Source organism: Acipenser ruthenus, chromosome 1 (genome assembly GCF_902713425.1).
Source record: "Acipenser ruthenus chromosome 1, fAciRut3.2 maternal haplotype, whole genome shotgun sequence".
NCBI lineage: Eukaryota > Metazoa > Chordata > Actinopteri > Acipenseriformes > Acipenseridae > Acipenser > Acipenser ruthenus.
This window is the reverse complement of record NC_081189.1, coordinates 63299669-63312309: the sequence shown is the minus strand read 5'-3', so window position 1 is coordinate 63312309 and position 12641 is coordinate 63299669. Positions and strand designations below refer to the sequence as shown.

The 12641-nt window shown below is 36.9% G+C and overlaps 1 protein-coding gene across 5 annotated transcripts in view; it reads right to left on the bottom strand.

Moving 5' to 3' along the window:
- Window positions 1-217: 217 nt before the first annotated feature.
- Window positions 218-12641, bottom strand: part of acsl1a (acyl-CoA synthetase long chain family member 1a) — a 37763-nt gene continuing 25339 nt past the window's right edge. For all 5 annotated transcript variants that reach the window (XM_034035133.3, XM_059027311.1, XM_034035137.3 and 2 more), the window contains exons 12-21: window positions 12499-12633; window positions 10835-10969; window positions 10484-10579; window positions 9763-9835; window positions 6326-6414; window positions 5042-5158; window positions 3931-4074; window positions 3434-3535; window positions 2405-2476; window positions 218-1846 (exon numbers count right to left, since the gene is read on the bottom strand). In XM_034035133.3, coding sequence (XP_033891024.3) covers window positions 1706-1846; window positions 2405-2476; window positions 3434-3535; window positions 3931-4074; window positions 5042-5158; window positions 6326-6414; window positions 9763-9835; window positions 10484-10579; window positions 10835-10969; window positions 12499-12633 — 1104 coding nt within the window. In that variant the 3' untranslated portion in view covers window positions 218-1705. The remainder of the gene's footprint in view (window positions 1847-2404; window positions 2477-3433; window positions 3536-3930; window positions 4075-5041; window positions 5159-6325; window positions 6415-9762; window positions 9836-10483; window positions 10580-10834; window positions 10970-12498; window positions 12634-12641) is intronic.

Below are 12641 nucleotides of genomic sequence, written 5' to 3'. Positions count from 1 at the left end.
CCAATCACTTTCAGGTTAACCTTGTCTGCTTCAGAATGCATTGCACTTTGAGCACTGTATTGCTTCAAATAGTAAATAGTATAGAATCTGTAAGCATTGTATATTATAGAAGTCAGTGGGAAAATCTATGCGTGTAAGTTAGAGACAGATGTCTTTTACAAGTTAAGATTGAACTGAAATCATTTTAACAACAGGATTGATAGAAAAAGAAAAGAAATACACACAAAAAAATATTTTATTTGGTATTGCAGGTTTTTTTAATATTTTTTTTCTTGGGAGAAATATATGTATCTGTTATTTCTGCAAAACATATACAAAGCCAGGACATTAAAGCAACCATTCAGAAAGGAAGGAGGACACCAATTACAGTTTTGGTTTTTCTCATATGATTTTAGCGTATAATCTTCATTTTCACCATTTAACAAATTAATTTAACAGCAGCTGTGCACATATATGAAGAAATCTAGTCATTAGTGCATTAACGGGACACACTGTAAATGATTCATTCATATATATATATATATATATATATATATATATATATATATATATATATATATATATATATATATATATATAATGTATTCTCTCGTTAAAAACAGAGGTTTACTAGTAAAGGATAACAAACCTAGATTCTTTTTTTCCTGAAAATGAACATCAATATCAACAACAAAATGGTGGGTCCCCAGTGTCTTCCCCGCCAAAGTATTCCATTGTATATTGCATCCGACATGTTGGAGCATTTCCCTTGCTGTACAATAGGTCCAAAATATTTTATACAAAACATAGCGAATGCATCGATGGTATCTTTTTGTCTCTCTCCAGTTACATAACTTACACGTCCAGGTGTCATTAAATATTCTACATTTGCATACAAAACAAGTTTATAACAAACAAACAAACCAAATTAAAAAAAAGGCATTTCAATATATATTTACACTGAAATCGAAGATCAGACATGGCTTGCAGATTACATCTAAAAGGTCACTGCAGCATCTCATATTCCTCAGAACCCATCCCTTTACAATAATGTACAAATGGTAGTAAAAATGTGCCAGCAGCTGTAAAGTTTACACCCCGATCAATAAATCACTATAATCTTGTATTTTTTAATCAAAATTGAGATCATGGGCTAAATTCTAAAAGCTATCATCATTAGTTGTTTTTCAAAAAAGGAGAAACACACTCAAACCAGATATAAAAACTTTTAACTTAGGAACTTGTAAGTAGTCTTAAATTATTTCTTATTCATTTTAGAATGGCAATGGTGTGTTTTTTTTTTTTTTTTCAAAAGAATCTAGCCCAGGTCTTAAAATACAGTCTAGTAACAATGGTCAGTGATTGACAACCAAATATAAGAAATATTCAGCTTCAGTTGATCTGGATGGAGCGTAAGCACTTTGCAATACTTGTTACTGTTGATAAACCCATATAACAACCTGACCTACTAAGAGTATTTAAAAAAACAACAACAAAAAAAAAACAACGTAATGTCATTAACAGGCTAAGGCATTCCTTGAAGTCTTATAAACAGTAAACAGATAAGGCAGCTTTCCTTTTCTGTGCTCTTATTGTTAAATTCATGACATACAAATTCAGTCTTGTGTGCAGGCTAACATTTTTAAAAACGTGTGTTGTTTAAAAGTTATTACTTTTGTTTATTTTCCTGGCTTTGTCTGTTACTCTTCCTGTTGAATCCAGCCGGTTACATCTTGATGTTGGAGTACAAACCATCAATCTGTTCCCGAAAGTAGTTTCTCAGATCCCCTCTTTTTGTCTTCAGTGTTGGAGTTAGCAGGCCGTTCTGAATGGAGAACATCTCTGGATGAAGCGCTATATCTTTAATCTATTTGAAAAAATAAAATAAAACGCATTTTTTTCAGACAAGGGATATATGGAACAAAGGTCTGTAAAAAAAAAAAAAAAAATCTAACAAACCATAAACTGGGTTCAGAAAACAATTTAATACAGGTTAAGGTTCAGTTCTATGTTTAAAAAAGGTCCATTCCTATATGTATGGGAATCTTTAGTACAGTAATCAATACAGGCTACTAAAAGATATTTTTTTCAGATGGTTAAGTGGGCGGGATAGTAGGAATTGTGCTGGAAAGAAAAATGTTACTAGTGCCAGGGCAAGTGGTAAAAGATTTAATTTACAATGCCACCCACTGTATGAAGCAACACAAAAAGGAAATAATGTCACGTCTTTAGGATACAAGTAACTCAGTAACTAGGTTTCAGGACAGGAGACTGTTGATTAAAAATCCCTGTCTGGCATTCAATAGAAAAGCCTGTTCATAGAACTTAGCTATGAATGGGTACCTCATATTACAGTTGGGAAGGACCGTGAACTTTATAATGCACTTTGCTGGCTTGCAAAGAAAACTGGTCAATGACACCTCACCTGCTCAAATGATTTCAGACCGGCTTCCTTTCCCAGTTTTACCATGTCTTCCAAGATAGCGTTCTTCACTTCCTTTAAAAGGTACATTTCATATTATTGTCTGTACTAGGCAGTGTAAGAGACTCCTTGACTTAATACATGCTTCACATTAGACATAAAGCACTCCATTTTGACAAGCAGTGATTACATTAAAATCACATTTCATCAAAAAGGATGGGAAAATAAGATACAAAAACTAAAAAATAAATCTCAAAAAGAAAGCTTATGGAGAGAAGTAAAAATGTGTAACGCATATAGATTAGGTAAAGACAGCATCTCCCGATAAACCTACATTCTAGTATTGTCAATAATTCTTATTAGAAAATGGATCTGAGATTTCCTTTAACATGATTGGTCAATACGAGGGCCTTAAAGAGTAAGTAGCGGGTTCTGAAAAATATAGCGTTATACGTAATAACAACAACAACAACAACAACAACAACAACCTTGGCTATTAGTCGTCGCTTCTGTTGATTTCATTTGATGTGTTTGGGTAGCTACTGAAGTAACGTTTGTTTTTTCATTTTGTAGGCATTTGCAAATTAAGTTTTTATTAGGCTATTGGAAATACCCAAGTGACACAGTCCGCAGCTGGAATAATAAAGCCTGAAGGCTAGCAGCCCACAGATAGAATTCTGAGAAAATCACATTACTCATGGAATATTGAAGAAAACATTTGTATTCATTAGCAAGAAGAACTAGTAAACGTATCTATTTTCTAATAGCAATAGAACCGTCTGGCAAGTCCCTTCTTGTTATGTTAAATGCCCTCGGCTTCGGCTCAGGACATTTAACGGCATGAGGCGGGCCTTGCCAGACAGAAAAGCCCTATCCTTCGGGTTCTCTTGCTTAAATAATGCCCTAACCGGAATTCACACTTATATAAACAGTTCTGTGACACACATACATACTGTATAGATGCATCCACTATGTGAGTGATAACAAATACATAAAATAAACAAAAAAATAAGAAATTAAAAAAACACCCACCTTGTTACTGCACAGCTCTGTGAATGAACCCTCAAACCCTCTCTTCTTAGCCCAGCTGGGCAAAACCTCTGGATCTGGCACTGTGATTGCCACGAGGCACGCCTGAAACAAGGACAACACACCAATCAAACCAAACCATTCATATAAACCTCTTAGTTTTCTATGCAATGTATACAACTTCAGTTCCATGTTTGGCCATTGCAATGCCAAACATTGCAGTGTCAGCGTCTGTACAACTGTAAGTCCAATTAAATTCATGGTGGGGCTGAACAGGAGGCGTCTGACTAATCAGAGAGGAGTCCTGGACACGTGGAAAGCAGGATACATCCATGAGTGGGGCAAAGCGGGGTGGAGCAGGGGAGTGAGGCAAAGCAAGAGAGCGGGGTGGAGCAGGGGTGTGGGTTATTAGTTCCCAATACAAAAGAAAGGGAAGCTCCAACGTAGTGAATTACTGTAGTAGGGAGTGTATTATAAGGGATATGATTTGTAGTGATCACCTGAAGACTGTCTCCATGGACAAACACCTGAGCGACAGGATCACTCCGAATGTAAATGTTTTCAATTTTCTCTGGTGCAATATATTCTCCCTGGGCCATCTTGAAGATATGCTTCTTTCTATCAATGATCTTCAGAGTGCCATTCTGTGTGTAAAGAGAGAACACTTTACTACAGTGTCATTCAATCAAGGGATAATTAGAACTATTGTTTCACCCATTAAAAAAAAAGAAAGAAAGATACTGTATTCTATAATTCTACAAGAAGCAGACCTTGTAGTTTGTTTACATTCCCCAAAACGGCAACTTATGTTTCTCTACAACTAAACCCCAACCCAAAACATGGGTTGGGGGTTGTGTTTCTCTACAAAATCTGATATTTTCACACATCTGATATTTTCAGGCAACAACCTTGAAACCTAGTGGACACTGTGCCTTTAATAACACTGTCAAGTAAAACAATGCTAAAATATACTGAGCATCAAAAGAAACGTATCGCTTATATTTGAGCATCAAAAGAAACTTATCATTTATATGTGGATAAATTTCACTAGATGTGATCTAAAAATGACAAACCCTGTTTTAGAGCAGGTGCAGTGACTTTTATTGTGCCGATTAACAATTGACATCACGAAGATGCAGCAAAACGATCTGTCGATCTTGGGCAGGTGTTGTGACTCTTGGTCTCCCAGTTCGTGGCCTGTCATTGACAGAGCGTGTCTGGTTATACCGTCTCGCCAGGTTTGAAATTGCTGGCTGTGAGCACCCAAGATGGCGTGGCATTTTTTTTTTTCTGTGATTTTCTTTACTGCTTTTATTCAAGCTTGCAATTCAACAGCTGAAATCACTCCATATCCAGTGTCCAATCAACTGTCTCACTATTTAGGTGATTAAGTGCATATGCTTCAGTCGTAGTCACTCAAGCGTGTCATGGTCAAGGATGAATGATCGAGTGATTAAAAAGAAATCAAAAACATTTAGCCAATTTCGCCTTTTTTGTCTCGAAAATAAATGTGTTATAATAGCAATATGTTTCTTTTGATGCTCAGTATATATAATCAATTCAAAGATACAGCAGCAACCCTGTGGAAGAGCAACAATTCAGCCACCTTACCAGTAACCATTTTCCAATGTCTCCTGTGTGCAGCCAACCATCTTCATCAAGAGCTTCAGCTGTTTTTTCAGGGTCCTTCAGGTAGCCTTTGAATACATTTGGCCCTTTTATACAAACCTATAAAACAACATTGCAACACTGCATGAAGTGCAAACCCCAAATTACAACATATAAAATAGATACCTTATTAGCAACAAACAAACAAACAAACAAAAAACTATTTTTGGGAAAATAGAAAATAGAAATGTCCCAAAAATAATTTTGTATTTTTTAGTAAATAAATTAGATTTGTTACACCGTTGCATTGTGAGACACACTGCATGAAAAATAAATAAATAAATAAATAAATAAATAAATAATTCTACACAAGTACTGATAATCAATTCAGGTGTACCAAGATATTTAGTATGCAAGGGTTAAAACAAAACTAACATCACAGTCCTAGTAAGGGTTCTGCAACTGTTCCAATAGGGTAGTATACTTGTTACAAATCGCCTGTGACTAGTGCCTGTAGGGGGCACCAGATGTTAGTAAATTAATAGACATCAAATTGACTTTGTAATGAAGGTTAGGTGATGCACCTTTCTTTTTTTCTGCCTATTGACATAACCATAACAACAACGTACAGCTTTTAAAGAAAGAATTGGACAGCTTTTCAGTGCCACACACACTACCATCATTTGCATCTCCTTATCGAATTAACTAATTTTGCTTCATAAAGTCAAATGAAACCTGCTGAACAATGTTATGTTAACATATTGAATTACATAACATTTTGTAGTTTTTCATATACTTAACAAAAATGTAAAAAATGTGACATTTTGAAATCTAACATGAAATGCTATATTACTAGTATTATTATTTATTTATTTATTTAGCAGACACCTTTATCCAAGGCGATTTACAGAGACTAGGGTGTGTGAACTATGCATCAGCTGCAGAGTCACTTACAACTACGTCTCACCCGAAAGACAAAGCACAAGGAGGTTAAGTGACTTGCTCAGGGTCACACAATGAGTCAGTGGCTGAGGTGGGATTTGAACTGGGGACCTCCTGGTTGCAAGCCCTTTTCTTTAACCACTGGACCACACAGCCTCCTATGGCTTTCGGTAGACTTTACATACATACATACATACATACATACTTTTTTAAATGATGTCTCAATCCTAAAATTGTAGGTGATGCTAAACGTTTGGCCACAGCTGTAGGCCCACTAGGTTATGGTCATTATACATTGTATTCGGTTTTAACCTTAAAGGAAAAAAATGTGTTGTTTCTACTCACCTCCCCCTCCCCTTTAGAAGCAAAGTAATTCATTTCCGCTACATCAACCAGCTTCACAGTACAACATGGCAATGGTGGTCCAACATGACCTGGAAAATCAGGTGCAGCAGTTTAACCGAGTGTGCAGTGCTTTAAAAGCCTACCTGCCCCATGTTATTCTGTGCAGTGCAGACCAAGAGGAGCTTGTATAGAGTGTTTGTAATTAGTGTGACGTGCTTGTGTATATAAGCTTCTCTTGTTGGGGGTGGGTTGTTCAGAGTGGAGAGCAGGAATGAGAGAAAGAGAGAAAAAGAAAGACAGACAAACAAACAAACAAACGCTATGCGTGCTGGGTTAAGACCAGCACAATACTTGTTTTGTTTTTGTTTGAAAACCATTGGGTCTGTTTATTTTGCCAACGTGCCTTTTTGTTTGTTTATTTCATTTATTTTTGTTTAATAAATACGTGACCAGCGCTTCAACCCGCAGTAGTGAATCTGTCAACTTCCTGGCCTGTGATGTCACCCACTCAGCCATCCTGTCACAGTAATATCACCATATCAATAACCCCCCGCTGTTGTGATTTATGAAAAAAAAACATATATTAGAAGTATTATGAGAACAGCCGAGGCATTAGGAGAGCGGTGACACGCTGGGCTGGGGTCGATGGTAGTTCAGGTCCCAGCATCCTTTAAAAAAAACTGTTTTTTTTATTTTTTATTATGTATATATGCATTATTATTATTATTATTATTATTATTATTATTATTATTATTATTATTATTGTCTGCTAAAATAAATAAATAAATAAATATATTATTAATCTGTGGCGTAACTTTTTGTTTACAAAAGTGTGTGTGTGTGGGGGGGTGCTGTTTCTGTAGCTGGGGTCTAATACAACTTAAAATAAATCTTCATTTCATTTAGATGGTGTGGTGTCTTGCTGTGTATTTGGAGAGAATGAGATGGATACCATGTTAGGTTGAACTACATACAAAGTTTACTGGGAGTAAGGTGCAAGTACAAATGCAGAGACTGACACCACTGCTCCACTGGCATATCCGACCCGTGAGGGCTCAGTAAGGTACGGTACGGGTGGTTCTCCACTGGCTATTTGTCGAGCTGAGCAAGAACCAAAACGTGAAACTCCGGCCTCACAAGACATCTGAATCCGGCTACAAGCAAAGCCGAGCCAGGGGCAGGGTTAGGAATTTTCATCATTACGTTGTGTCAGTCAGTACATTCCACAAAGACAAACAACAAACAACATGCTGGGCAGCGAGTGTGATGAGAGAAAACGACAGCTTTGGGACGCTGAGGAAGTGCAGGCTCTGGTTTCTCTGTGGGCAGATAGAAGTGTTCAGCAAGATCTGGCCGTGAGTCAGAAATGAGAAAGTTTATGCATGAATTTGACGATTTGAAGCAAATTTTACTTGTATTGTAACACTTGAAATGTATTTGCTTACGATTGTAAGTCGCCCTGGATAAGGGCGTCTGCTAAGAAATAAATAATTATAATAATAATAATAATAATAATAATAATAATAATAATAATAATAAATGGACATAAACCGCGGGTATGGTACACTTAACTCACACACTCATAAAACACAAAATTCCATTATTAATATTAAAAAAAAAATGCGGAAATGAAAAATAAAATAGTCAAACAAAATACAGCTGTACGATACATACAACTACGACTCTCGTTGCGCTTGTGCAGCTTCTTTTGTTAAGCACCCAAACAAAAAAACAACTCTAGAATCAACAACTATCCTTAAAAACAGGACAGACACCAGGCAAATCATATTTTTAAAACCTTCTTTTTTCCCCTTCAACAGAACTATCAAGTCAATATAATCTGCAAAATGTGTGGATTTTAAAGAAATTCCTAAATATATTTACAAAATACAGCGGTACAAGATACATCGGTACCGTTGGTCTATTCATTTTTTAACACTATTTGTTTGCACATCTTTTGGCAAACAGTTAATTAATAACATTAATTAATAACAACTGTCTTTCGTTGCGTGCGACGTCAGTAGCACGGCTTGGCTCTGCAGTGGAAAAACAACCCAGGCTCTCCTTAACCACACCGTGAGGGCTCGGTACGGCTCGGTTGTACAGTGGAAAAGAGGCATGATGTACTGATTAGTTGTAATACAAATACATTATTGACAAATACAAGTTTTAGTACTGCTGCAGTGTGAAGGGGGCATTCCCCATTGTTGAATAAGCGGATATGTCCCTCTATGATTTACATTCGATTTTTATAGTTATGTTATTATAAGCGCAGCCGATTGCGTTTTGAAAGAGCCTCTTCGACCTGTCTCTTTTGAAATGCAAACGTAACCCTTTGCACTGTCATGAAAATTACATTGCTTTGCATTTGCCCAAGGACACAAACGAGAAAGAAAAGTGCAACTGAACACCCCATTACAATAAACACATACATTTAAAAATAATAATAATAAAAACAAAAAACAAAGCAAAGCTTAGAGTTGAACCCTGATCGCCAGCTCCCCAAACTAAGAAATTACTGCTCTCCTGAAGAGTCAGCTGCTCTTACAATCCTCATAATAAAACAGATGTTTGGTCGTCTTGCATCACAACAGCGGAGCTTATCGATGTGGTGATAATCTCATTCAAATATTTTAAAATGGCTGGAAGATTTTTTTTTTGTTTGTTTTCCTTAAAGATTTTAATTGTTATTTTATAGAAATTGATAATGTTTGTTTTCCTAATGTAATAATAGCATAATGTTTAGCTAACTCTGTACTGCACAATTATTAAGCTGCGTGTTGTTCAAAAAGTTAATTAAGAGATAAATGATTATAGCAATGTGCTCTATTCCAACTATTAAATACATATGTGGGGCTGCCTACCTTTCTTTTTGTTTTTTAACCTGTCTTCTGTGATTACTTGCCCTTTTAAATTGTATAATGGACACAGGCTCCATTGACAACCAACTTCCTTGCATGGGCCTAAAGATTTTAACAGCGCCAGGGCCACTATTTGCCCAGTCATGAAAATCGGGCCCCATCAAGAAAATGTGATTTAAATTGAACAACTGCAGTATCAGAGTATCACACCTGCACTGTCTAGGAAAAATATTGGAATTTTTTCAGCTGCAAATAAATGATCTGTTCTGGAAATTATTATAGGATGGGATCCTGTAGGCTTTTTAGCTGAATTTATATATTCAGCTAAAATATTTACATATTCAGCTAAAAATATACCAACCTCCAACCTGTTCTAGGAAGCTACAAGCCAAACAGCTGTATTTTCAAGTTAGAGCATACAGTAAACCTACCCTTCTAATTGAAATTAGACACTGCAACATCAGTAACATGTCTTTGAATCTTGAAAAAAAACACATCAAGGCATGTTACATATACTTGCTAGATACTGCATTTAAGGGGTCTGCTTTACCAGTGCTAAGTGTTAGTGTATTTTACCTGCTGTCCAGTCTCCAGGCAATGTCATCGTACACCCAGCTGTGCATTCAGTCTGCCCATAGCCTTCATAAAACTAAACAGAAACAAAGGAGGAAACAAAAATGAATGAATGCTAACTTGTTAGTTTTTTTATTTCTTTTATTTAGTGTGTCCAATTATAATTTTCCCCCAAATTTTCTCCCAATTTGGAATGCGCAATTGCTTTTCTCCCTACCGCAGCAATTCCCCACATGTCTCAGGAGACCCAAAGATTCAGTGGGCGTCCTCCGATCCCACTACCAGCCAGTTTCCTTTTTCACCCAGGAACTTGAGAGCGGATGTCAGCGAGCTACCGACCTCCCTTCGGAGTCCCCAGCGAAGACCGGCCTACTTCGCACAGCCAGGACGCAAGCCTCTGCTGTATGACGCACCCCTGCGCACCACACGGCTGCGCTTCTACCAGTTGCGCCACTCGGGGACCCTTATTGTTTTTTTGTTTTTTTTTAATACAACATTGTATTGAACGGTAAATTACAGTAATACAGTAAATTAAATAGCAGGCACGACTGACTTGTGTGCACAGAGCCTATGGACGGGAACCAAATCAGAGACCATCGTTAAATACTACTGAAATGTGACACACCACACGATATGACCTCCCACTGCAAAAAGCTGTATGTGTGTAACATCAGCGGTGGTTCCAATTACAAACTCCAAATGGCAAATACCAAATATAACTCACCTGGCATCCAAGGGCAGCCCTGAGGAAACTCAGAACTGCTGGAGAGACAGGAGCCGCTCCTGTTACCATGAGCCGTACTTTACCACCCAGGCTAGCCTACAGAAGGGACAAAACATTGTGTTAAATTTCAAGACAATGGTTGACAAGTACCATTTGTTTATTTTAGTCAGGCATCTTTGGTCTTATTCAAAAATCATAATTAAAAAAAAAACAAACTTAAAACTGTTTAAATGAAAAACAAAAAAACCCCAAAACAACAACAACACAAAAACGATTTAGCATGTACCAGCCCTAGCGAGTCTGGAGCCCACACTGGATCTGTAAAACAGCCAACGAGATTTACACTCCCACCTGTACTTTGCTGAAGATGAGCTTGTCCCACACGCTGTCATTCCTCACAATTCCACTTTTCAGCTCTGCTTCCTTCCTCTTAGTCGCAAAGTCCAGCAGCCACCTTTTCAAAGGGGTGTTGGCTTGTCCAAATATCTTAAAACAGATAGCATTTCCACAATTAAAAAAAAGGAAATGGCACATCATGCTACAAATGAATTATGTTTTTTTTTATTATATAACACGAAGGTAAAGAATGAAGTTTGGTTAAAACTGCTGTATTCTGTCAGTGAGCTGAAATTACTTTCATTGTGGCATGCCACTGTGTGTCCAGGTCAAATAAAAAAAGAAATCTGCTGATAATGGACAGATTTGGAAAAAAGACTTTCAGAGTTATGACTTGCTGTAGGGTAAATAAACCACACTCCAACATCTTGGCGTTCTCATTTCAGTCCGCCTCCTGACCCAAATACTGTATTCCTTCGAATTTAAGACGCACTTTTTGAACAATTTTTACTTCTCAAAAATAGCCTGCGTCTTAAATTTGAGTACAGTAGTGATGTGATTAAAAAAAAAAAAAACGGCAACAAAAGACGTGATAACCCGAGTACACAAACAGCAATGTGACTGACTGCTGAGAAAAGATGAACAAAGACATCACTGCAAGAATACACAAGCAGCCGTCGTGACTTACTGCCGAGAAAAGGCGAACCAAAACATTACTGCCTGATCTCGAATAATCCATGACATACAGGCAGCCATTTTCAAAGAAGCGTCATTAGCTTCCTGAGGAATTCAAAGATAAGCTTTTACAATTTCAGCGTTTCCAACAAACAGTACCAGCTTGGACAGATCGGAAATACTGATCAGACCCCCGTATTTTTCGACATGCCAAGCAATACTACAGTTCACAAATTGGGAGAAAAACAGGTGTGAGTAATCGTGACTGGAAATGAGAAGCAGCACTTAACTAATGCTCTGTGGCCGCAAACTGCCTCCACATGCATAACTGAGGTTGTATCTTTGTAAATGCATATTTATTTGATGCATTCTTTTTTGGAAATTTGGGCTGTGTCTTAAATTCGAGGATGTCAAATTCATTTTCATCTGTTATCTCAACTCATTCTCAGCTTTTTTATACTAAAGTTAGGTTGACTGCACAAAACTAATTCTACAGTTCTGTGTACCATGTGCAATCCTTTACAAATACAAACAGGTTACTGCTGTGGCCGTAATATCAGAGCTACCAGGGTCATGTACATGTACAGAGCTGGCTTGGGGTACATTAACTTTTGTGCTGAATTTTGGTTCTGACACAGAACACAACATAATAAAAAATAAATTATTAATAATAATAATAATAATAATAATAATAATAATAATAATAATAATAATAATAATAATAATAATAATAATAATAGGCCATCAAACACTGCTTAAGCCCATACAAAACTAATTAATTTACTGGAAGCACAGTACTTTTGACAACTTGGTTTCATTGATTCTACTTTTGTCAACACACTAACATAGCTGGTTTATATAAGTATTTCAAACCCTTTTCACCACTTTCAAAGCATGCCATCTGTGAAAATGTGTAGTATTTTACTTGTTAATTCTGTAGACTATTGCCAAGTGTATATCTATGGGACACACAATGATAGGGTTAAAAAAAAAAAACAACTCACCCTGTCAAACATTCTGTTGAGTAGACGAGGCACTACCGGAAATATGGTGGGCTGTAACGTTTTTAGGTCATCCATGAGAAGTCTGATGTCACCTTGAAAAAATCCTATCCGGGCTCCATGGCACAAAATTACAAACTGTTGGG